Source organism: Pogoniulus pusillus, chromosome 6, assembly GCF_015220805.1.
Source record: "Pogoniulus pusillus isolate bPogPus1 chromosome 6, bPogPus1.pri, whole genome shotgun sequence".
NCBI classification, from domain to species: Eukaryota; Metazoa; Chordata; class Aves; order Piciformes; family Lybiidae; genus Pogoniulus; species Pogoniulus pusillus.
The window spans coordinates 28,600,431-28,619,998 of NC_087269.1; the positions used below are offsets into that span (position 1 = coordinate 28,600,431).

The window sequence follows — 19,568 nt, forward strand, 5'->3', positions numbered from 1 at the left end:
GCGTGTGTGTGTGAGTGATGTGTGTGTGTGTGAGTGATGCGTGTGTGTGTGCGAGTGATGCGTGTGTGTGTGTGAGTGATGCGTGTGTGTGTGTGTGAGTGATGCGTGTGTGTGAGTGATGCGTGTGTGTGTGTGTGTGGGAGTGATGCATGTGTGTGTGTGAGTGATGCGTGTGTGTGTGTGAGTGATGCGTGTGTGTGTAAGAGTGATGTGTGTGTGCGTGGGAGTGATGCGTGTGTGTGTAGGAGTGATGTGTGTGTGTGTGTGAGTGATGCGTGTGTGTGTAAGAGTGATGCGTGTGTGCGTGGGAGTGATGCGTGTGTGTGTATGAGAGTGATGCGTGTGTGTGTGTGAGTGATGCGTGTGTGTGTGAGTGATGCGTGTGTGTGTGTGTGTGAGTGATGCGTGTGTGTGTAGGAGTGATGCGTGTGTGTGTGCGTGGGAGTGATGCGTGTGTGTGTGTGTGTGAGTGATGCGTGTGTGTGTGTGTGAGTGATGCGTGTGTGCGTGGGAGTGATGCCTGTGTGTGTGTAGGAGTGATGTGTGTGTGTGTGTGAGTGATGCGTGTGTGTGTGTGTGTGAGTGATGCGTGTGTGCGTGGGAGTGATGCGTGTGTGTGTAGGAGTGATGTGTGTGTGTGTGTGAGTGATGCGTGTGTGTGTGTGTGTGAGTGATGCGTGTGTGCGTGGGAGTGATGCGTGTGTGTGCGGGAGTGATGCGTGTGTGTGTGCGTGGGAGTGATGCGTGTGTGTGTGAGTGAACATTTGGCGGAGAGGGTTTGGGCGTGGGGCCGCAATGAGGAGGGGAGGACCTGGTGTTGCAGGAAGGTTCCTCTACAGGATGGGCGTCTCTGTGGAGATGACCCCGGCCTTTATCTCCATCCTTTATGGCTTTTTGTTTGTCTCTTTGCACGCCTGAAAGGAAACTCCTCAGTAAGCATGCTCGCAGACCTTGAAACCGCTGGCAGCAGGCTGCCGGCACAGCCCGCAGCGCTGGAGCTTGCAAATTAGGGCTTTGTTCCTCTTCCTGCTGAATGCCACCCATAACATCCCTTGCTTGGCCAGCCTGAGCATCTCCTGCCTGTCCCTCGGCCACTTCCTGGCCTTGCCAAGCAGCACCCAGGGGACTGGGGAGGAATAATAAACTCCACCAGTAGAGGCTGGGAGGTGATCTGCTGGAGAGCAGCCCTGTGGAGAGGGACCTGGGGGTCCTGGTGGATAACATCCATGGCACAGCAATGTGCCCTTGTGGCCAAGAAGGCCAATGGGATCCTGGGGTGTGTTAGGAAGAGTGTGTCCAGCAGAGCAAGGGAGGTTCTCCTCCCCCTCTGCTCTGCCCTGGTGTAGACCCCATCTTGAATACTGTGTTCAGTTTTGGGCTCCCCAGTTGAAGAGGGACAGGGATCTGCTGGAGAGGGTCCAATGGAGAGCTACGAGGATGATGAGTGGACTGGGGGGCACTGCCTGATGAGGAGAGGCTGAGGGACCTGGGGCTGCTTAGTCTGGAGGAGAGAAGACTGAGAGGGGATTTGATAACTGTTTATAAGTACCTGAGAGCTGGCCAGGAGAGGGGACAGGCTCTGCTCACTGCTCCCTGGGATAGGACAAGGAGCAATGGGTGTAAGCTGCAGCACAGGAGGTTCTGCCTCAACACAAGGGGGAACTTCTTTACTGTAAGGGTCACAGAGTACTGGCACAGGCTCCCCGGAGAGGTTGTGGGGTCTGCTTCTCTGGAGCCTTTCGAGGCATGTATGGATGTGTTCCTCTGTGTTAGATTGTGTGGTCCTGCTCTGTCAGGGGGGTTGGGTTGGACTCAGACCCCTTGGGTCCCTTCCAATCCCTAACCTCCTGTGAGCCTGTGACTAGCAAGTCAGTCTGTCTCTGTCTTTATGCAGTAAAGGAGCAGGTTAGGTTTTAGGTTTTCTTTGGGGGTGGGGCAGAAGGTGGGTGTGGTAGATGCTCATAAAAAGGTCAAACTGCACCTGGGCTGTTGTTAGCAGCTGCAGGTGGTCTCTGGGCAAAGCTGAGGTGGCTCAGCCCAAGAAGTGTCCTCCGGTTTGTATCCTGCTAATGAGACGCTTGAGTTTGTATCTTAATTCAGGCTGGCCGTGAGGAGGAAGTTGTTGAGCATGAGAGTGGTGAGAGGCTGGAATGGGTTGCCCAGGGAGGTGGTTGGGGCCCCATGGCTGGAGGTGTTTAAGGCCAGGCTGGATGAGGCTGTGGGCAGCCTGCTCTAGGGTAGGGCGTCCCTGCCTATGGCAGGGGGGCTGGAACTGTCTGCTCCTTGTGGTCCCTTCCAACCCTGACTGATACTGTGATTCTATGAATTCTTGCACTGCATCCCCCAGGCTTTGCCTAATGAGGAAAATTTAACACTGCCGATTAATGCACTAGAAAACAGGTGTGGTGGCAGCCCTGGTGCCACTCTGGTACCTCCCACCCAGCACTTGCATACTCCCTGTTGGTGGCCACCTTTGTGGTGGGGTGTAGAGTCACACTCACCTTTTTGGGGTGACATAGAGTGGTTTGGCTTGGAGGGGACCTCGAAGGTCATCTGGTTCCAACCCCACTGCCATGGGCAGGGACACCTTCCAGTAGACCAGATTGCTCAAGGTCCCATCCAGCTTGGTCTTGAACACCTCCAGGGAGGAGGCATCTACACCCTCCCTGGGCAACCTGTCCCAGTGTCTCACCACCCTCACTCTAAAGAATTTCTTGTATCCAATCTAAATCTCTCCTCTTCCAGCTTACAGCCAGATGCCTGGATGTTGCATTTCTCTCCCCCATATCCATGGCTCCAGCAGCTTTCCCTGGGTTTAAGGACTTTTGAATCAAGTGACTAAAGGTCATAGGTTGGACTGGCTGAGCTTTGAGGTCTCTTCCAACCTGGTTGATTCTGTGTTTCTATGATTCTGTGCCATGATCTATTTGCTTGGATAGGGCTGGGTGCTATGCTGGACTGGCTGAGCTTTGAGGTCTCTTCCAACCTGGTTGATTCTGTGGTTCTACGATTCTGTGCCATGATCTATTTGCTTGGATAGGGCTGGGTGCTAGTTTGGACTGGCTGAGCTTTGAGGTCTCTTCCAACCTGGTTGATTCTGTGGTTCTATGATTCTGTGCCATGATCTATTTGCTTGGATAGGGCTGGGTGCTAGGTTGGACTGGATGAGCTTGGAGGTCTCTTCCAACCTGATTGATTCTGTGGTTCTACGATTCTGTGCCATGATCTATTTGCTTGGATAGGGCTGGGTGCTAGGTTGGACTGGATGAGCTTGGAGGTCTCTTTCAGCCTGGTTGATTCCATGATTCTATGCTGTGTGAAGCACAGAGGCTGGACAGCAGGGATCTCAGTCCCATTGGGAAATACCTCTCTAGGAAATGCTGTGTAGTTAGTTGTAGTTTTGGCCATCAACACTGAGGATTTTTTTTGTACCTTTAAAAGTCATCATAAACCAATCAAGGCTTGGAGAATCAAAGTTGGCTTCGCAATGCCTTTTCCAGAGCCTTTTCCTCCCCGTTGCAAAGTGCTTTGGGGTTGGTTTTAAGGAGGCTGTGAGGAGACCTCATAGCTCTCTATAGCTCCCTGATGGGAGGTTGCAGTGAGGTGGGGCTTGGTCTCTTCTCCCTAGTACCAAGTGATAGAATGAGAGGAAATGACCTGAAATTGTGCCAGGGGAGGGTTAGGTTGGAGATCAGAAAAAAATTCTTTGCTGAAAGGGTGGTCAGGCATTGGAACAGGCTGCCCAGGGAGGTAGTGGAGTCACTGTCCCTGGAGGTATTGAAGAGATGTGCATGTGTGGCCCTTTGGGACATGGTTTAATGGCTATGGTGGTGTGAGGTTGATGGTTGGACTTGATGATCTTAGAGGTCTTCTCAAACCAAAGCAATTCTGTTTTTTAAGGTATGTTTTAAAGTATCATGAAGACAGGCTGGGAGAGGTGAGGTTGTTCAGCCTGGAGAAGAGAAGGCTCTCCAGAGAGACCTTATCATGGCCTTCAGTATCTGAAGGGGATCTATAGGAAGGCTGGGGAGGGACTGTTTTGAAGGGCTTGTAGTGATAGGATGAGGGACAATGCTTTGAAGCTGGGGCAGGGCAGATTTAGGTTGGACATCAGGAAGAATCTCTTTGCAGTGAGGGTAGTTAAATACTGGAATAGGTTGCCTGGGGATGAGGTGGAGGTCCCATACATTCAAGGTCACACTTGATGAGGCCCAGGACAACTTCATATAGTTGGAGATGTCCCTGCTCACTGCAGGTGAGTTGGACAAGGTGACCTTTGAGGGTCCCTTCCAACCTGAAGCATCCTGTGATTCTGTGATTTTGGGTGGCATTGCTCCCTGGCCTTCTTTCACCCTTGGTGGGTGAAGGATGTGTTTCAAACCATTCTACACATTTCTTCTCATCTTTCCTTTTTGTTTTAGTATAGAGAGTTGGGTTTGTTTTTTTTTTGATAGGTTGAGCTGCTTCCTCCCAGCATCACCTGGAACAACAGGAGCCTGCTTCCCACGCAGCCTCAGCTCTGGGATATCTCCAGCTCTGCTGTTGGTTTTGTCTGATTTGTATTCTCACTGGGTTTAGAAAAAGAAGGTTAAAGAGCATGCTGGAGCAGGAGAGCTCAGCTCCAGCGCTTCCTCCAGGCTTCCCTGATGCCCCTCTGGCAGCGCTGAGGCTTCCTGCCGGCTTGCTCTGGTGTTTCCTGCCCCCCCCTGGATCCTCATGGATGCATCCGTGCTGGCTGGGTGCCAAAAGCTGCCCTGCAGCTGAGGAAGGGATGGATGCGTTTGGAGGGTGTTGTGACTGCTGCTGCTGCTCCCCAAAGGGCTTTGCATTACAACTCTCTGCCACTTGTATCTCTTTACAACTACCTGAAAGGAGGTTGTAGCTTAGATGGGTTGGTCTCTTCTCCCATGTAATGAGTGACAGGATGAGAGGAAATGGCCTCATGTTGCACCAGGGGAGGTTTAGGCTGGATATCAGGAAAGATTTCTTCACTCAAAGGGTCATAGAATCATAGAATCAGTCAGGGTTGGAAGGGACCACAAGGATCATCTAGTTCCAACCCCCCTGCCGTGGGCAGGGGCACCCTACCCTAGACCAGCTTGGCCACAGCCTCATCCAGCCTGGCCTTAAACACCTTCAGCCATGGGGCCTCAACCACCTCCCTGGGCAACCCATTCCAGCCTCTCACCACTCTCATGCTGAAAAACTTCCTCCTCATGTCCAGCCTGAATCTCCCCACCTCCAGCTTTGCTCCATTCCCCCTAGTCTTGGCACCAGGCACTGGAACAGGCTGCCCAGGGAAGTGATGGAGCTCCTGGAGGTGTTAAAAAGACAGTTGGATGAGGTGCTGCAGGACGTGGTCTGACCATTGTGTGCTGGGAGGTGTTAGCTTATGGTTGGACATGGAGGTCTTTCCCAAGCAGGTGATTCTGTGATTCTTATAAAGTGCAACCAAACATATAAAGACATAGGAGAAAGCCCCAGATAACATCACCTGGGGATGCACAGAGGGAGATTTCTTGGATTGATTTCCTGCTGACAATGAGGCGGTCAGGCAAGTGCAGGCTTCCTCCTCATCACAGCAGCTGGGGCAGATGCATCCTGCAGCTGCAGCCCGGCTGCTTCCCTCTATATTTAGTCCATTGTTTGCTCTGGCTTTGAGTCCTTGCCAGGTCCTTGGCCACGGGAATAACCCTTGTGCTGCATGGCGAGGGAGAGGAGCAGCTCTGGGAGGCGAGGAGGTGGGGGGGGGGGGCTGAGCACTGGATGTTGCTGTGATTTACGTGGGAGAGGCCACAAAGCTTGCATGCTGTCTCTTGGGATGCTTGAGCAGCACTCTGGTGCAGTCTGGAGTTCCCCATCCACCCTTGGGCTTGGTGGGACAAAGAATAATGGCTGTGGTTGGAAGATACCTCTAAGATCATCAAGTCAACATCAGGTGCTCAAGAAAAGCCTGGCTGAGGCACTTAGTGCCATGGTCTGGTTGATTGGCCAGGGCTGGGTGCTAGGTTGGACTGGCTGAGCTTGGAGGTCTCTTCCAACCTGCTTGATTCTATGATTCTAAGTCCAACTGTCAGCCTAAGACCATCGTGGCTGTTAAGCCATATCCCAAAGAGCCACATCCACAAGCTTCTTGGACACCTTCAGGGACCATAACTCCACCACCTCCCACGGCAGAGCGTTCCAGTGCCTGACCAAGGGGGATGGGCATAGGAAGGGAAGCATTTATCTATTGCATGCCCATAGACTCTGCTTCCTCGTTAGGAACAATTAACCAGCTGCTTACTGGAGCTTTGAATTTAGGCAAAACACCTGGAGAAGAACAGTGGTGGCTTGTTCTGGTGGCATATGCCCTTGCTGGGTGTCTCTGGTGTTTGTGGCTTGGGAGAAAATGGGCTCTTTGTTAGCAAGCCACACTTGTTCCAGGCTTGATTTTTAAGTCCCTGAGCTTAGGGCTATGAGTGATGGCAAGGGGATGGGCTGGCTTGGTGAGTATCTCTGGAGGGGTCTCTCTGTGCCCTGGGGAGAAGATGCAGGGAGGGGGCAGGGATGGAACACACTGGAACAGATTGCCCAGGGAGGTGATGGAAGCCTCATCCCCTGGAACATTCAAAATCAGGTTTGTTGGGGTTCTGAGCAGCCTGACCTGTTTGGGGATGTTTCTAACTCAAACCATTCTATGATTCTGTGCTGTGCAGGGGAGGTTGTCTCTGCATGCAGGCAAGGAAACTCCTAAATGGAACATCTTGCAAGGGAAGTGCTGCCAGTGGTGTTCCCCAAGGATCAGTGCCTGGCAGAGGCCAGTGGGATGAGATTGAACAAGGCCAAGTGCAGGGTTCTACACTTTGGCCACAACAAGCCCAAGCAGCACTACAGGCTGGGGACAGAGTGGCTGAGAGCAGCCAGGCAGAGAGGGACCTGGAGATGCTGGTAGAGAGTAGCTGAAGATGAGGCAGCAGAGTGCCCAGGTGGGCAGGAGAGCCAATGGCATCCTGGGCTGGCTCAGGAAGAGTGTGGCCAGCAGGACAAGGGAGGTTCTTCTGCCCCTGTGCTCAGCACTGCTCAGGCCACAGCTTGAGTGCTGTGTCCAGTTCTGGGCTCCTCAATTCAAGAGAGATGTTGAGGTGCTGGAAGGTGTCCAGAGAAGGGCAAGGAAGCTGGTGAGGGGCCTGGAGCACAGCCCTGTGAGGAGAGGCTGAGGGAGCTGGGGGTGTGCAGCCTGCAGAAGAGGAGGCTCAGGGCAGACCTCATTGCTGTCTACAAGTACCTGAAGGGAGCTGTAGCCAGGTGGGGTTGGTCTCTTCTGCCAGGCAAGCAGCAAGAGAAGAAGGGGACAGAGTCTGAAGTTGTGCCAGTGGAGGTGTAGGCTGGCTGTTAAGAGGAAGTTGTTGTCAGAGAGAGTGATTGGCATTGGAATGGGCTGCCCAGGGAGGTGGTGGAGTCACTGTGCCTGGAGGTGTTGAAGCAAAGCCTGGCTGAGGCACTTAGTGCCATGGTCTGGTTGATTGGACAGGGCTGGGTGCTAGGTTGGAGTGGCTGAGCTTGGAGGTCTCTTCCAACTGGTCATGCTATGAAATGTTCTATGAAACTCCATGAAAACTCACTTGTTGTGGAATCACAGAATACTAGAATGGCTTGAGATGGGAAGGACCTTAAATGTTATCTAGTTCCAGCCTTCCTGCCGTGGGCAGGGACACTTCCCACTAGCCCACGTTGCTCAAAGCCTCATCCAGCCTGGTCTAAACACTTGCAGGCACAGGCCATCCACAACTTCTCTGGGCGACCTGTTCCAGTGTCTCACCCCCCTCATAGTAAAGCTGTCCCAGCTCACTCCATCATAAAATCCACGTGGGTTGAATCTGAGCCTCCTGACTTCTCGTAGTGGCAGCGAAACAAAGCCAAACCCCAGCAGCCTTGTTGATTTTTTGGGGAATGACTCCAATTTTAACATGCCAGGCAGACATTGGATGCAGCAAAGTTCTTTTAAGTCAAATAAGAAAATTACTGGTTTTCTGTATAAGGGTAAGCTGCCTGCCTAAGCATTTGCTGAGTCTTTCCTAGCTATGTTCAACTGCTGGGAAACAAACATGATTTTATGGGCTAATCCTGAGCCCCTCAATGGACTGTCAGACTGATTCCTGGGGCTCCTATCTCACTTGCCTGGTCACTTCTCGGAGCTGAATGCTCTGTTGTGTCTCTGTTTGGGAGACAATCATAGAATCAAGCAGGTTGGAAGAGACCTCCAAGCTCAGCCAGTCCAACCTAGCACCCAGCCCTGTCCAATCAACCAGACCATGGCACTAAGTGCCTCAGCCAGGCTTTGCTTCAACACCTCCAGGCACAGCAACTCCACCACCTCCCTGGGCAGCCCATTCCAATGCCAATCACTCTCTCTGTGAAGAACTTCCTCCTAAAGTTCCTCTTGCTAAGCACTGATCAGACTACCTCTCAGTCTGCTCTTCTCCAGGCTGAACAGCCCCAGGGCTCTCAGCCTCTCCTCTTAAGAGAGATGCTGCAGCCTCACATCTCATCCCTTTCAAATTCCATCAAGGCTGGTGCCACCAAGAACACTTTCAACACCACAAACAACTTTTCCACAGGCAGAATCATTTTCCACCTGATGTTAAGAGTTTCCCCCACCCACCTCATCCTGTGTGTGCAGACATGAGTGAAGCAGTGTGATGTCAGGGGATGGTGGAACCTGCTGTGTTCCAGCTTGTGCCCATGGTACTGTAACAGGGCACCACTGAAAAGAGGCTGGCAGCTTCCTCTTGGCACCCACTCCTCATGTGGAATCATAAGATCACAGAATCAGTCAGGGTTGGAAGGGACTACAAGGATCAGCCATTTCCAACTCCCCTGCCATGGGCAGGGACACCCTACCCTAGAGCAGGCTGCACACAGCCTCATCCAGCCTGGCCTTAAACACCTCCATCCATGGGGCCTCAACCACCTCCCTGGGCAACCCATTCCAGCCTCTCACCACTCTCATGCTCAACAACTTCCTCCCCACCTCCAGCTTTGCTCCATTCCCCCCAGTCCTGTCACTCCCTGATATCCTGACATCAACAAGTTTCCCTCTTAGTCTTCTCCTCTCAAGGCTAAGCAGCCCCAAGTCTCTCAGCCTTTCTTCACAGCAGAGATGTTCAAGTCTCCCAGTCATCCTTGTAGCTCTCTGTTGGACTTTCTCCAGCAGGTCTCTGTCTCTCTTGAACTGAGGAGCCCAAAAGTGGGCACACTGTGGTCCAAGTGTGGTCTCACCAGGGCAGAGTAGAGGGGGAGAACCTCCCTGGACCTCCTTTCCACAGGGATCCCCTGTGGAAACGAGGTGTAGAGCCAGGACAACAGGGAGATGTTGCACATCTGCTCTGTGGGTGGATGCTGCACCACTGGAGTAGTGTGGCTGGAAACCAGCCAGGGCTGTGCATTTCCAGCCTGACAATCAATCCCTTGGGACTGCTGGTTGGGATTTCAGCACTGACTTGTCTGCCCTCAGGTAAACTCAGCTCCCCTTGGCTGAGTGTGCCCAGAAGGACCAGGGATTGTCCTTCTGTACTCAGCACTGGGGAGGCCACACCTTGAGTAGTGGGTGTAGTTTTGGGGTCCTCATTGAGAGGCATGGAGGTGCTGAGGTGGATCCAGGGAAGGTCAGTGAAGGGTCAAGGATCTAGAGCACAAGTCCTGTGTCTCAGGGGACAGGGGTGGTTTAGTCTGGAGAAAAGGGAGCTTAGGGGAGACCTTATGGCTCCCTGCAACTCCTGGAGATGAAGCTGGAGCGAGGTGGAGGTCAGGATCCTCTTAGCTACAATTGACAGGACAAGAAATGGCTTCAAGTTGCACCAGGGGAGGTTTAGGTTGGCTGTTAGAAGAAACTTCTTCCCTGAAAAGGTTCTCAAGCACTGGGAGAAACTTCCCAGGGAAGTGGTTGGATGCCCATCCCTGGAGGTGTTTCAGTGCTGCAGAGATGTGGTGCTGAGGGACATCATTTAGCAGCAGCCTTGGTAAAGTAGCAGAATGGCTGGAGACAATGACCTTAAAGGTCTCTTCTCCTAAGGAAATGATTCTGGATGGATGAGGCACTTAGTGCCATGGTCTAGTTGACTGGAATCATAGGTGGACGAGACCTCCAAGCTCATCCAGCCCAATCTGTCACCCAACCCTGTCCAATCAACCAGACCATGGCTTTGCTTCAACACCTCCAGGCACAGCAACTCCACCACCTCCCTGGGCAGCCCATTCCAATGCCAATCACTCTCTCTGACAACAACTTCCTCCTAACAGCCAGCCTAGACCTTCCGTAGCACAACTTGAGACTGTGTCCCCTTCTGTTGCTGCTTGCCTGGCAGAAGAGACCAATCCCACCTGGCTACAGCCTCCCTTCAGGGAGCTGGAGACAGCAATGAGGTCTGCCCTGAGCCTCCTCTTCTGCAGGCTGCACACCCCCAGCTCCCTCAGCCTCTCCTCACAGGGCTGTGCTCCAGGCCCCTCACCAGCTTCATTGCCCTTCTCTGGACACCTTCCAGCACCTCAACATCTCTCTTGAATTGAGCAGCCCAGAACTGGACACAGCACTCAAGCTGTGGCCTGAGCAGTGCTGAGCACAGGGGCAGAAGAACCTCCCTTTTCCTGCTGCCCACACTCTTCCTGAGCCAGCCCAGGATGCCATTGGCTCTCCTGCCCACCTGGGCACACTGCTGCCTTATCTTCAGCTACTCTCTACCAGCACCCCCAGGTCCCTCTCTGCCTGGCTGCTCTCAGCCACTCTGTCCCCAGCCTGTGGTGCTGCTTGGGGTTGTTGTGGCCAGAGTGCAGAACCCTGCACTTGGCCTTGTTCAATCTCATCCATTGGCCTCTGCCCACCCATCCAGCCTGGCAAGGTCCCTCTGCAGGGCTCCGAAGAATTTCCAGGCAAGATCATTTTGTCTGCTTCTTCGGGTAGGGTTTTGCTTCTCCACTCATCCTGTTTTATGTGCCAGCTCTCAGGTCAGGCACTGAGAGGGTTCAAGCCCCCCATGCTCCCTTCAGATGCAGCAGTATCAGTAAGCAGCTGCTCCCCAAACTTGGTAACACTGAAGCTCCCCCTTTTCCCCATGGCTTTTCAGAGCAGTTACCATGGTCACCCAGAGCACTCATTTGGGGGAATTTGGGGACTTTTCTTGCTTTTGCTGCCCAGCCCAGAGACAGGGAAAGAAGCTGAAAGGCCATTTCCTCTCTCCATTCATTTTGTGGTTTTGAAAGGCCCCTTTCCAAATCTCTCCAGCCTCTTTTATGCCTTCTTATTTGTGATGTGGTTTTGGGGCAGAGAAAATAATCCCTGGGGGATTTAGGGTAAAGATTGCTGATGGTGGGGACAAGGATGAAAGAAATACAGAAGGCTGCCTAAAAATTTGGGGTGCCTGCATGAGCCTCCATCCCCCCCAGCATGGGGATGCTGGAGCAGAGCCAGTGGGATCAGTGCAGCTCACATGGCTGCTTTGGAACAGATGCACCAATTCTGGGCAAAATAAAGGAGAGGGGAAAAAAAAGCCTCCTGGCTCCTGTTCACAGGTTGAGCTCTCCAAAGGCAAGAGTGTCTGCTCTGAAACACAAGAAAGCTGGGGAGGGACTACTTACAAGGGCTTGTAGTGCTGGGATGAGGGGCAGAGGCTTTGAGCTGGAAGAGGGCAGATTTAGACTGGAGATTAGGAAGAAATTCTTTAGAGCCTCAACACAAGGGGGAACTTCTTTACTGTAAGGGTCACAGAGCACTGGCACAGGCTCCCCAGAGAGGTTGTGGAGTCTCCTTCTCTGGAGCCTTTCAAGGCCTGTCTGGATGTGTTCCTCTGTGCTCTGTGTTAGATAGTATTGTCCTGCTCTGGCAGGGGGATTGGTCTGGATGATCTCCTTGGGTCCATTCCAACCTCTAACATCCTGTGACCCTGTATGGTCTTGTTCTGGCAGGGGGGTTGGACTGGATGATCTCCTTGGGTCCCTCCCAACCCCTAACATCCTGTGAGCCTGTGGTGAGACGCTGGAACAGGTTGCCCAGAGAGGGTGTGGATGCTCCCTCCCTGGAGGTGTTCAAGGCCAGGTTGGATGAAGCTTTGGAGCAACCTGGTCTAGAGGGAGATGTCCCTGACAACAACAGGGGAGTTGAAACTAGGTGAGCTTCAAGGTTCCTTCCCACCCAAACCATTCTGTGATTCTCTCTCTCTATTTTTTTCCTCTGCTTTATTTTTGCCCCGACAGTGTTTATGTGCAACAAAAGCCTTAAAGGACTTGGAAGAAATGGCACTGCCATGAGACAGCTGAGTCAGTTTTATTTCCCTCCCCCCCTATCACTGCCCCTTTTCTTGCCTCTAAAAGAAACCAGGCTGCCTAATGGTGCAGAAAATTCACGCCAGAGCAACAAGTCCTCTGCAGAGCAGGGAAGGGAGATGGGGAGGAGGGGAAAGAAAAATCTGTGCCTGGGCACGGCCGTCTCGAAATAGCACATTTTCCGGAGGCTTTTCCCCCTGGCTGGAAGCATTTGCAGCTGCTGGGGGCATGGCATTCCCTGGGATTGCACTCCTGGGCTGTTTGTGAGGCAGCAGAAAGAAATTTGGAGGGCTGGGCTCAAGCCACCCTGAGCTTCCCAGCACTGAGCATCGCCGTCGAGCAGGTACCGTCTGCCTTTGTGTGCTGCCAGGTTATTCCCAGTCCAGCACCAATACAAAGGAGATTTTACTGGGGACTGTCTCAGCAGGGGGTTAGGCTGAGGGTTTTTCTTTTCCCCTTACCCCTTTGCCATCTCTTGCTTTGTTAGGTTACCAGGATCCAGCAGACAGTCACCACATTGTCCTGGACCAATGGAGTGTGGTGGGGTGCTCCTGGCTGCTGCCATCCCCCCTGTGCCCTGAGCTGACCCTTCAGCTTTTCATCCTTGTTTAGGGAGGAGCTCCCTGGGGGTTGGGGAGAGTGGGTTTGCTTTTGGGATCCTCCACCTGCAGTAAGGTAGAGGGGAATTCCAGCATGGGAATAGGTGGTTGCTTTAATCCACTTTCTGGATTTGCTCATTAATAGCTGGAGGAGATTCCCCATCCTGCTGCTTTCAAGCTCCTGATCTGCCTCTAAGGGGGTTCCTGAGCTCTGCAGGGTTATTTATTGCTGCCTGGGGGACACTTTCCCTCCTTGAACCTCTGAAGCCATGAAATCATATGTGGGTGCTTCACCTCTCCCCCAGTTGTTCCTCCTTGGCATGTGTGTGCAGCCTGGACCTGGGAGCAACCTCCTGGAGCCTCTCTGGCTTCCCCAGGCACACAGGGCAGCTCCTGCCTTACTAAATTAGTAAATATTTAGCAGTATTTACTCATTGTTCAAGTGTGTTCCACACAGGGAGGGCCGCTGGAGTGGTTTATGGGCACTGGGAAAGCAGAGGGTGAGGCCAACAGTGTCCCTCCACAGTGCCACCTGCTGACTCAGCAGATTCGGAGGGGCTGGATCCAAATTTCTGCCTTTTCCCACCCCCCCACCCCCCCCCCTCCTTTTTCTCACTTCCATTTTTGGCTGCTCCCTCCTGAATGGAGTGAGCCACATGACAGGCAGGCAGGAAGAAAACCCTTTGCAGGAGCCAGGAGGGGAAGTGCAGAGAGTTTGGAACCATAGAATGGTCTGAGTTGGAAAGGACCTCAAAGATCATCTAGTTCAAACCCCTCTGTCTCTTCCCTAGCTGCCAGTGGTGGGGTGGGGGCCTGCCTGGGCTTTTTCCTTCCTAAAAAAGGAGTGGCTGCAAAGCCAACCCCTCAGCCCTCTCTTTCTCTCCTTGCTTTGTTTTGCCCCCCTTGCTCGCCACCGCCCTCCCCGTCGTGCCGCAGCCGCCCGCAGATGATGGGTACGACGGCCAGCGCGGCACAGCAGGCAGTCTCAGCATCCCCTCCAGAGAGTGGGGCACCAGCAGACAGCAGCATGGAGGACCAGCACTCTCTCAGCATCCACTCCTTCCAGACCCTGGGGCTTCACAACAGCAAGGCCAAGTCCATCATCACCAACAAAGTGGCGCCTGTGGTCATCACGTAAGTCCTTGGCGAGCACTTGTGGCTCCAGACCTCTGCTTTTCTGCACCCTCTTCCCTAAACATTGGGGAGGTTTTAATCCTTACCTAGGTTTCTGTTTTTTCCTTACCCAAGTTGTTATTTTGTCCTTTGGCAGGTACAATTGCAGAGAGGAGTTTCAGATCCACGATGACCTGCTGAAGGCCAACTACACGGTGGGACGCATTTCTGAGGCCACGCTAGAACACTACCTTGTGCAGGTGAGCAGCACCACTCAGGCCACATCTAGAGTAGTGCGACCAGTTCTGGGCTCTCCAGTTCAAGAGAGTCAGGGCATTACTGGAGAGAGGCCAGTGGAGGCTGCAAAGGTGCTGAGGGGCCTGGAGCATCTCTGTGAGGAGCAAAGGCTGAGAGCCCTCAGACTGTTGAGCTGGGAGAAGAGCAGCCTGAGAGGGGATCTGATCAATGCTGATCGATAGCTAAAGTATGGGGGGCAAGAGGATGGAGCCAAACTCGTTTCAGTGGTGACCCCAGTGACAGGACAAGGGGCAGTGGGCACAAAGTGGAACCCAAGAGGTTACGTCTGACCAGAAGGAGAAAATGGTTTGGTATGAGGGTGCTGCAGCTTTGGAGCAGGCTGCCCAAAGGGGTTGTGGAGTGTTCTTCTCTGGAGAGATTCTAGACCCAGCTGGACATTGTGATCCTTCCGTGGGTGACCTTGCTTTAGCAGAAGGAATGGGAGTGGGAGTTCTCCAGAGGTCCCTTCCAACCTCCCCCATGCAGTGGTTCTGTGATTGCCGCTGCCACTCCACGCTGAACGCATTTCCCCCTGGGCTTTGGGTTCCTTCTGTTTCTTTGGAGCTAAAAAAAAGCCACTTCTTCTTCATGGCTGCACCTACTTGCCCGAGTCCACTTCTTTCCTATCTTGTCTCTTGTTGTCCTGCTTTGCAGGGGAAATATTTCATGGTCAGGGACGTGTATGGCAAGTTGGATGTGCTGAACACTACTGGCAGCTGTGGGGCTCCCAACTTCCGACAAGCCAAAGGAGGTTACGCTGTGTTCGGAATGGGACAACCCAGCCTCAATGGCTTCAAGCTTGTGCTGCAGAAGCTGCAGAGAGAAGGCCACAAGGTTGGTGGGAAGGTGGTAATTGGGGTGGAAAAAGGTCGAAGAGCTTTGGCACAGCCTCCCCCTGTCTTGGCAGGAATGCGTTTTCTTCTGTGTCCGCGAGGAGCCTGTGGTCTTCCTGCGGCTGGAGGGGGACTTTGTGCCCTACACCCCTCGGGGCAAGGAGAACCTTCATGAGAACCTGCAGTGCCTGCAGCAGGGAGTGCGGGCAGAGAGCCTGGAGCTGGCCATCCGTAAAGAGGTGAGGTGGGATGGGGGACGGTCATCACCCCAGCGCCACCCGAGGCGCACACGTCCCTCTCGGTCAAAGGTGGCTGGAGGGCTTGTGAGGTGGCGGGCACTCCATGGGTTTTGGTGGCGGGCACTCCATGGGTTTTGGTGGCGGGCACTCCATGGATTTTGATGGCGGGCACTCCATGGGTTTTGGTGGCGGGCACTCCATGGATTTTGATGGCGGGCACTCCATGGGTTTTGGAGCGGGCGCTCCATGGGTTTTGGTGGCGGGCGCTCCATGGGTTTTGGTGGCGGGCGCTCCATGGGTTTTGGTGGCGGGCGCTCCATGGGTTTTGGAGCGGGCACTCCATGGGTTTTGGTGGCGGGCACTCCATGGGTTTTGGTGGCGGGCACTCCATGGGTTTTGATGGCGGGCACTCCATGGGTTTTGGTGGCAGGCACTCCATGGGTTTTGGAGCGGGCACTCCATGGGTTGTGATGGCGGGCACTCCATGGATTTTGGTGGCGGGCACTCCATGGGTTTTGATGGCGGGCACTCCATGGGTTTTGGTGGCGGGCACTCCATGGGTTTTGGAGCGGGCACTCCATGGGTTTTGGTGGCGGGCACTCCATGGGTTTTGGAGCGGGCACTCCATGGGTTTTGATGGCGGGCACTCCATGGGTTTTGGAGCGGGCACTCCATGGGTTTTGATGGCGGGCACTCCATGGGTTTTGGTGGCGGGCACTCCATGGGTTTTGGAGCGGGCACTCCATGGGTTTTGGTGGCGGGCACTCCATGGGTTTTGGAGCGGGCACTCCATGGGTTTTGGTGGCGGGCACTCCATGGGTTTTGGAGCGGGCACTCCATGGGTTTTGATGGCGGGCGCTCCATGGGTTTTGGTGTTGGGCACCCCATGGATTTTGGTGGCGGGCACTCCATGGGTTGTGATGGCGGGCGCTCCATGGGTTGTGATGGCGGGCGCTCCATGGGTTGTGATGGCGGGCGCTCCATGGGTTTTGGTGGCGGGCGCTCCATGGGTTTTGGTGGCGGGCGCTCCATGGGTTTTGGTGGCGGGCACTCCATGGGTTTTGGTGGCGGGCGCTCCATGGGTTTTGGTGGCGGGCACTCCATGGATTTTGGTGGCGGGCACTCCATGGGTTTTGGTGGCGGGCACTCCATGGGTTTTGGAGCGGGCACTCCATGGGTTTTGGTGGCGGGCACTCCATGGGTTTTGGAGCGGGCACTCCATGGGTTTTGGTGGCGGGCACTCCATGGGTTTTGGAGCGGGCACTCCATGGGTTTTGGTGGCGGGCACTCCATGGGTTTTGGAGCGGGCACTCCATGGGTTTTGGTGGCGGGCACTCCATGGGTTTTGGTGGCGGGCACTCCATGGGTTTTGGAGCGGGCACTCCATGGGTTTTGGTGGCGGGCACTCCATGGGTTTTGGAGCGGGCACTCCATGGGTTTTGGTGGCGGGCACTCCATGGGTTTTGGAGCGGGCACTCCATGGGTTTTGATGGCGGGCGCTCCATGGGTTTTGGTGTTGGGCACCCCATGGATTTTGGTGGCGGGCACTCCATGGGTTGTGATGGCGGGCACTCCATGGGTTGTGATGGCGGGCGCTCGATGGGTTGTGATGGCGGGCGCTCCATGGGTTGTGATGGCGGGCGCTCCATGGGTTTTGGTGGCGGGCGCTCCATGGGTTTTGGTGGCGGGCGCTCCATGGGTTTTGGTGGCGGGCGCTCCATGGGTTTTGGTGGCGGGCACTCCATGGGTTTTGGAGCGGGCACTCCATGGGTTTTGATGGCGGGCACTCCATGGGTTTTGATGGCGGGCACTCCATGGGTTTTGGAGCGGGCACTCCATGGGTTTTGGTGGCGGGCACTCCATGGGTTTTGGAGCGGGCACTCCATGGGTTTTGATGGCGGGCACTCCATGGGTTTTGATGGCGGGCACTCCATGGGTTTTGGAGCGGGCACTCCATGGGTTTTGGTGGCGGGCACTCCATGGGTTTTGGTGGCGGGCACTCCATGGGTTTTGGAGCGGGCACTCCATGGGTTTTGGTGGCGGGCACTCCATGGGTTTTGGTGGCGGGCACTCCATGGGTTTTGGTGGCGGGCACTCCATGGGTTTTGATGGCGGGCACTCCATGGGTTTTGGTGGCGGGCACTCCATGGGTTGTGATGGCGGGCGCTCCATGGGTTTTGATGGCGGGCGCTCCATGGGTTTTGGTGTTGGGCACCCCATGGATTTTGGTGGTGGGCACTCCATGGGTTTTGGTGGCGGGCACTCCATGGGTTTTGGTGGCGGGCACTCCATGGGTTTTGGTTGCGGGCGCTCCATGGGTTGTGATGGGAGTTCCCCATCTCCACGTAGATCCATGACTTCGCTCAGCTGAGCGAGAGAGTCTACTACATCTACAACGACATTGAGCGCCTGCGGGACGAGCCCCACACCGTGCGGGTGCAGTGTGAGGAGGACATCCAGGTGACGGAGGAGGTCTACCGCAGACCTATCTTCCTCCTGCCCGCCTACAGGTGCTGCCTCTTCTTCCTCCCCAAGTGGCTTTGCTTTTGCAAGCTGGGCTCTTGATATGCTCTTAAGCCCTGTGTCCTCTGCTGTGGTGGGGACAAAGCCCCTGCTGTGGCCCTGTCCTCCTCACATGGACTGTCCCTGTGCCTGGCAGGTACCACCGGCTGCCCCTGCCTGCTGAGGGAGCACCGCTGGAGGACCAGTTTGATGCCTTCATCCACTTCCTCAGGGTGAGAGGAGGAAAAGCATCCAATCTGTGAAGCCACGTTGGGTTGGGATTTGCTCCTGTTCATGAGTCTGTCACATAGGGGAGTGTGACTTTCCCATCAGCATCTTCTGAGGGAAACTTCACAGGGACCTTGCCAGGCTGGATGGGTGGGCAGAGGCCAAGGGGATGAGATTGAACAAGGCCAAGTGCAGGGTTCTGCACTTTGGCCACAACAACCCCAAGCAGCACGACAGGCTGGAGACAGAGTGACTGAGAGCAGCCAGGCAGAGAGGGACCTGGGGGTGCTGGTAGAGAGTAGCTGAAGATGAGGCAGCAGTGTGCCCAGGTGGGCAGCAGAGCCAGTGGCATCCTGGGCTGGCTCAGGAAGAGTGTGGCCAGCAGGACAAGGGAGGTTCTTCTGCCCACCCCTGTACTCAGCACTGCTCAGGCCACAGCTTGAGTGCTGTGTCCAGTTCTGGGCTCCTCAATTCAAGAGAGATGTTGAGGTGCTGGAAGGTGTCCAGGAAGGGCAAGGAAGCTGGTGAGGGGCCTGGAGCACAGCCCTGTGAGGAGAGGCTGAGGGAGGCTGTAGCCAGGTGGGGTTGGTCTCTTCTGCCAGACAAGCAGCCACAGAACAAGGGGACAGAGTCTCAAGTTGTGCCGGGGGAGGTCTAGGCTGGATGTTAGGAGGAAGTTGTTGTCAGAGAGAGTGATTGGCATTGGAATGGGCTGCCCAGGGAGGTGGAGTCGCTGTGCCTGGAGGTGTTGAAGCAAAGCCTGGCTGAGGCATTTAGTGCCATGGTCTGTTTGACTGGACAACGCTGGGTGCTAGGCTGGACTGGGTGAGCTTGGAGGTCTCTTCCAACCTGGTTGATTCTGTGATTCTATGATCCTGCTTTGGCTTCACGCTGCCAGTTAGAGCATGCCTGTGCCTCTGGATGCATCCCATTCCCATCTCTGAAGACCCTGCTGGAGAATTCACAGAATCACAGAATTGTCAGGCTTGGAAAGGACCCCAAGCATCATCTAGTCCCAACCCCCTTGCTGTGGGCAGGGACACCCTCCACTAGATCAGGTTGCCCAGAGCCACGTCCAGCCTGGCCTTAAAAACATCCAGGGATGAGGCTTCCACCACCTCCCTGAGAGTTATCCAATGACTTGTCCCTACTCCTGGCTGGAGGTGACCATCACTCCCCACTTCCCATTATCCCTGTGGAAGTTTCACTTCCCTAAATGATTTTGGGAGAAATCACAGAGTGATTTAGGTTGGAAAGGACCTTTAAAGGTCATCTAGTCCAACCCCTTGCAGTGAGCAGGAACATCTGCAACCAGATCAGGTTCCTTAGGATCCTGAAATCATGTGGACTTGGCACACAGGCTTTTGATGGAAGGGCCTCGTTTTTTAGCCTGGGAGATGAAATCTCAACAGCTTGCAGACTGCTGGTGGGAACATCTTGAATAGAGTAAGCCTGGCTCT

At 54.4% G+C, this 19,568-nt stretch overlaps 1 protein-coding gene across 2 annotated transcripts in view; it reads left to right on the forward strand.

Annotated features, from left to right (window-relative positions):
• Positions 1-19,568, forward strand: part of PALD1 (phosphatase domain containing paladin 1) — a 48,159-nt gene that overhangs the window by 4,298 nt on the left and 24,293 nt on the right. The window contains exons 1-7 of one of the 2 annotated variants that reach the window (XM_064145052.1): positions 2,035-2,054; positions 13,833-14,030; positions 14,167-14,269; positions 14,961-15,140; positions 15,214-15,378; positions 17,728-17,888; positions 18,038-18,113. In XM_064145052.1, coding sequence (XP_064001122.1) covers positions 13,843-14,030; positions 14,167-14,269; positions 14,961-15,140; positions 15,214-15,378; positions 17,728-17,888; positions 18,038-18,113 — 873 coding nt within the window. In that variant the 5' untranslated portion in view covers positions 2,035-2,054; positions 13,833-13,842. Of the gene's footprint in view, positions 1-2,034; positions 2,055-13,832; positions 14,031-14,166; positions 14,270-14,960; positions 15,141-15,213; positions 15,379-17,727; positions 17,889-18,037; positions 18,114-19,568 lie in introns of those variants that run through there. The other variant, XM_064145051.1, reaches the window with a different exon arrangement.